Consider the following 4,666-nt stretch of genomic DNA (forward strand, 5'->3'; position numbering starts at 1 on the left):
CAGAGAGGTATCAAATTTTACAATTCTGGAGTGAGATCACACAGTAATTTCCAAAATGACATTCTTGATTTTATATAGCGACATAGTCATTTCGTAAAACACTGAGTGATTTCCTAATTCACACGCAGATTTGCGAATGATTATGTGTACACGCGTTTACAAAGTCATGACTTCATTGCTGACTTTATGCCTTGAACGTCAGTCCTTGCCTAATACATTCGTTGTTGATTTGCAACGACATAACTTCCAAGAGCACTTTGCTCTCCTGGATTATGCAGAGTCTTTGGCTGAAGTCTAAGTCACTGGGTTAGAAGACTACTGTTCAACATGACCCCAAGCCGACCGCCGACAGCGTCGAAGAATACTATTGAGGACTCGTTCCTTGGTGCGTCGACCAGGCGTACCTACAAAACGTATCAAACGCAATTTGAGACATTCATGCGCACGCACAAAGACGGTGTCGAACCCCATGCAGCGGAACAGAGGAGTGCACCGACTTTTTCCACTTCATGTACAGTCAAGGCAAGAAGGCGAGGACCATTGACCAAGCCAAGTCGGCGCTTGTTGCGTACACGCCAAGGGACTGAAACCGAACCCTGCTCAGGACGCGTCAACCCGCCGCTACATTGTTGGACTTCAAAAATACAACAAGCAGAATAACATCGATGAGGAGAAGAAAGCTCACCCGCTCACGGTGCTCGAATTGTCCACGCTTCTCAACGCGCTGTCAAGCTTTCATCCATTTGTTGGCACTATGGTGCGTCTGGCGTTGGTTGTTGGCTTCATTGGATGCTTTCGGATCAGTGAAGTTCTTGGACTACGGTGGAACGACATTCAACTGGTTGATGACAATATAGGTCAGTACCTGTCAGTTCGACTACGATGGCACAAGAAGGCCAACATTGAAGAGGACAGCCAAGTCTATCACTTGGTTGACGACACGACGTTTCCCTGTCTGCGTGTTTGCGCATTCCACGACGACTACATCTCCAAGTTGCGTGAGTGCTGTGTCAATGTCCCAAAGAACTCATACGTTTTCCCCAACTTTGTCATGCTCCATGGTGGCGTACCTCGAGTGGACTGGTGTCGTGCCTTGGAGCAGACCACTCTGCGCAACTTGATCCGAGAAGTTGTCGAGATGACGCCGGACCTACCCATTGGAATATTGTTGCACAGCCTGCGTCGGGGTGGTTCGTTCTACCGAGTGTTCGAGTCCCGGGAGCGACACTTCAACTTTCGCGAGCTTATGGCTTGGTGCCGTTGAGCCGATGCGAAAACGTGCTGCGAGTACCTGGTCACTCAGAGCATCAGCAATGAAATCGATCCGCGCAACTTACTACGCTGTGGTACTGTGAATGGTCAACTCCAATGGCAAGGTGGCGTTATTGGGTGGTGTACCTTGTACGGTGGACGAGCTTGCTCAAACGTTGGCCAAAAGTGTCCAAGCTTTCGCGTCTGTCGCCGTGCCTGCCCCCAAGGTGACGAAGCAGTTGTCGATGGACAATTTTGTCGCCCAGACGATCGGCTCGTGAGGCGTGGCAGCAATGGTTTGTGGCGGACCCCGGAAACGGCCTGACCTGTGCGCTGAAGGACTACAGCAAAGAGATGATTCAGTTTGACCGCAAGAAGTACTCTGAACGGCATACATTGGCGATGGCTTTCATCAAGTACCAATCATTTGACCAATTCGAAGCGTCGTACACGGGCTTTACCAATTCGTACGCGCGAATTCTCAAGGAGGTCAGGCGTAGAAAGCAAATTGGTACAATGTGATAGTTAATTCATTTGTTTGTATTGCAGTTGGAGTTAATTCGTTGCTAATTGATGGATTAATTCGTGGAGTTAATTCGTTGCTAATTGATGGATTAATTCGTGGACTTAATTCGTTGCTAATTGATGGATTAATTAGTGCTACTTGTACTTTAGCCTTACTCATCAGCACGAAGTTCCAATTGCCAGAGCATAATTCTTAAAGCCTAGTCTACCAAGGCAAAGGATGACCTTTGTACTCCATCAACAAGAACTCCGTTAACCCGTTGCCTCAACCGATTCCCTGAATTGGACTGTGCCACAGTGGAGCCGAGGTGTGGGATGGTGTAGTTGATGGCCTTGGCAGCCCCCCGCCCGAAAGCAGGTTTAAGACGAAGATGGATGCTGATGGGAAATTGGAAAATGAATTGAAGCCGCTAGATGTAGTTTTATTTGACAGTCAGGACGAGCATGACAGGACGGACGAGCTTGCCAGGGCGGAACAAAAAATCTGAATATCAACCAATCAGAGTCTTGTCGGATGTATTTGTCGGATTTCCAAGATTATCCATACATATCTACTGTACTACTAACTGTAAAGTAGTATATTGTGTAGTCGATTCGAAATTACCAAGTCGGTAGGCAATCGATCGACCAATTCAACATCGGATTGGAATGTGACTGAAATTAGTGTGACACTAGATGCATCACGTTACACAAGATCAACACTATTAATAGTACTACTATTTAACGACGCAGTGCTACTACTAGTAATACTACCTAACTTCGTACTCGTGGAATTGTCACGCGCTTTTGACCAAAATGGTGACCACGACTGCTGCGACGGCGACGGTGCTCCGACTCGGCACTCCTTCGCTTCGCGAGGCATGTGCGAAGGTGTCGTTGTCCGAGCTAGCATCTGTGCCTTTCCAGGCGGACATGGCGCGCCTCCAGTCGACGCTGACGGCGTTCCGCGCGAAGAATGGCTTTGGCCGCGGCATTGCCGCCCCGCAGATTGGTGTTCAAAAGCGCTTCGTGGCAATCCATCTGGACGGCAAGCACGCGAGTCCCCAAGTATACATCAACCCCGAGATTACCTGGCGAAGTCCGGCAATGTTCTCGATGTGGGACGACTGCATGTGCTTCCCCGACCTCCTCGTTCGTGTGTCGCGACATGCATCCATCTCCCTCCGCTATTTGAATCACCACGGACAAATTGTTCATGAAGATGCGTTGCCCCAGGCAGAGTCGGAGCTGTTCCAGCACGAAATCGACCACCTCGACGGCATCCTCGCTGTTAACTTGGTCTCAAAGGACCTGCTCAGCGCCGACGAGCTCTTGGAGCGCTTTCCTTCTCATGTCATTCAGCGCCGTGCCTTCGACACGAACCCAACAAAATTTCAAAAACTAGTCGATTATGTGATTTGATGGACACGTCATCCACGGAAGTACTACGTAGTACAAGTACATTACCGGTATTGTACTTGTGTTCTTGACGAATATAAAAATGTAATTATTTGGAAAAAAATCAATTAACTCAAGAGTCATATACTATTTATTGTGCATTTCACCCAAAATTGGACATGACTGTGAGAGTCATTTCGCCAAATAGCTTTCGAATCTATTCGGAGAGGTTGAACGTTTGTATTGGCAGAAACTCGACATGACGTGATTTGATTGGTTCAGGCGGTTGCTTACGGTTAATCGATTCTCTTAAGAGCATCCCCACCGGCTGATGTAAACATAGAGCTAAAAATACCCGCTTATTGAGTGCGTGATGGAACAGTAGTACATCACTTCATAGCCAATCCACACCGTTTGGCGGAAATTGTAGTCCTGATGAGCAAACTCGCGTAGAGCGCCCGCTGGCGATTGAGATTTTGGAGCCAGTGGAGAATCTTGTGCAGCAGGGTTGGCATAAATTCTATTGTCTGTAAGATTCATATTCATGCTGCCGGCGTGCTCCAGGACGTCGGGATGGCATACTTCGTTGAAGAAGTCCATTGGAACCTCAATCGCATAGAACTGGAAACGACCCAACAGATCGATCTGTTGAGAAATCTATGTGTTGTGGTTGGAAATCGTAGTGCAAGTTCCACTACCTTCATTATTTTATCCAATCAATGATTTTTATGGTTTTGATTGGACATAAATACACTGAGGCAGACATACTTGTGGAGAGGTGCAGTCGTCGACACAATGCCCAAAAGGCACACATGATTCCAAGGGTATCGTTATGTGATGGACGAGTTGGTGGTGGTATACAGGATTATTAACTTTGCATCACTTGTGTACGTAATCACTACAAATAAACACGTAGCATGAGGAGATGAGTGAATTGGTTGCTCCTCTTAGCATCATCCATCCTCCAAAGCTTCCTTGCACGCCGATGGGACCCCAGCATCAAATGGTACAATCAACTATCACTGCCACACATCGTAATCCATTTTCACACAACTTAGAGTGTATTTGATGGAGTGGTGGCGAGATGCGCAGTGCCGGTGGTCACAAGCGCTGCGCATGTCATCACCATGCCACCAAAACACCCTTCTAGTGAACAAAGTAGTGTGAAAACTTGGTGGCCGTTGGTGATCGATTTAGAGGAAACACAGAGTCGATATGACATGGCTAGTCGTGGTGATGTACTGCATGTACAGTACAATGGAGTGGTGGGGTGGTCACATGTGCAGCAATCGTAGTCACTAGGGTAATGTTAGCAGGGTTTTGGGCATTATTCTGGAGCGTAGGGATGGGGTGGTAGTGGTGGGTGGTAATCACTTTGACTGCTAGTCAGTACCACCACCAACCACGCTCCAGGATAACGATAGTCAAAGTCACAACTACCGTTCCCCGGTAGTTGTGACTGCTGGGGCTCCAGAGGCCGTGACTGGGGTTCATTACTATGTCTACTCCTGAT

The 4,666-nt window shown here is 47.8% G+C and overlaps 2 protein-coding genes across 2 annotated transcripts; both read left to right on the forward strand.

Annotated features, from left to right (window-relative positions):
• Positions 1 to 509: 509 nt before the first annotated feature.
• Positions 510 to 1,966, forward strand: H257_12993 (hypothetical protein; the record flags this gene model as incomplete). Its single annotated transcript, XM_009840407.1, has 7 exons — positions 510 to 563; positions 605 to 803; positions 858 to 1,129; positions 1,177 to 1,287; positions 1,377 to 1,478; positions 1,534 to 1,740; positions 1,910 to 1,966. The coding sequence occupies 7 exons, from the start codon at positions 510 to 512 to the stop codon at positions 1,964 to 1,966; spliced, it is 1,002 nt and encodes a 333-aa protein (XP_009838709.1).
• A 577-nt stretch (positions 1,967 to 2,543) lies between these two features.
• On the forward strand, positions 2,544 to 3,274 carry H257_12994 (hypothetical protein). Its single transcript, XM_009840408.1, has one exon. It carries the CDS (start codon positions 2,572 to 2,574, stop codon positions 3,175 to 3,177), a length of 606 nt encoding a protein of 201 aa, XP_009838710.1. The 5' UTR covers positions 2,544 to 2,571; the 3' UTR covers positions 3,178 to 3,274.
• Positions 3,275 to 4,666: the final 1,392 nt, after the last annotated feature.

Source organism: Aphanomyces astaci, assembly GCF_000520075.1.
Source record: "Aphanomyces astaci strain APO3 unplaced genomic scaffold supercont1.44, whole genome shotgun sequence".
Taxonomy (NCBI): Eukaryota; Oomycota; class Saprolegniomycetes; order Saprolegniales; family Verrucalvaceae; genus Aphanomyces; species Aphanomyces astaci.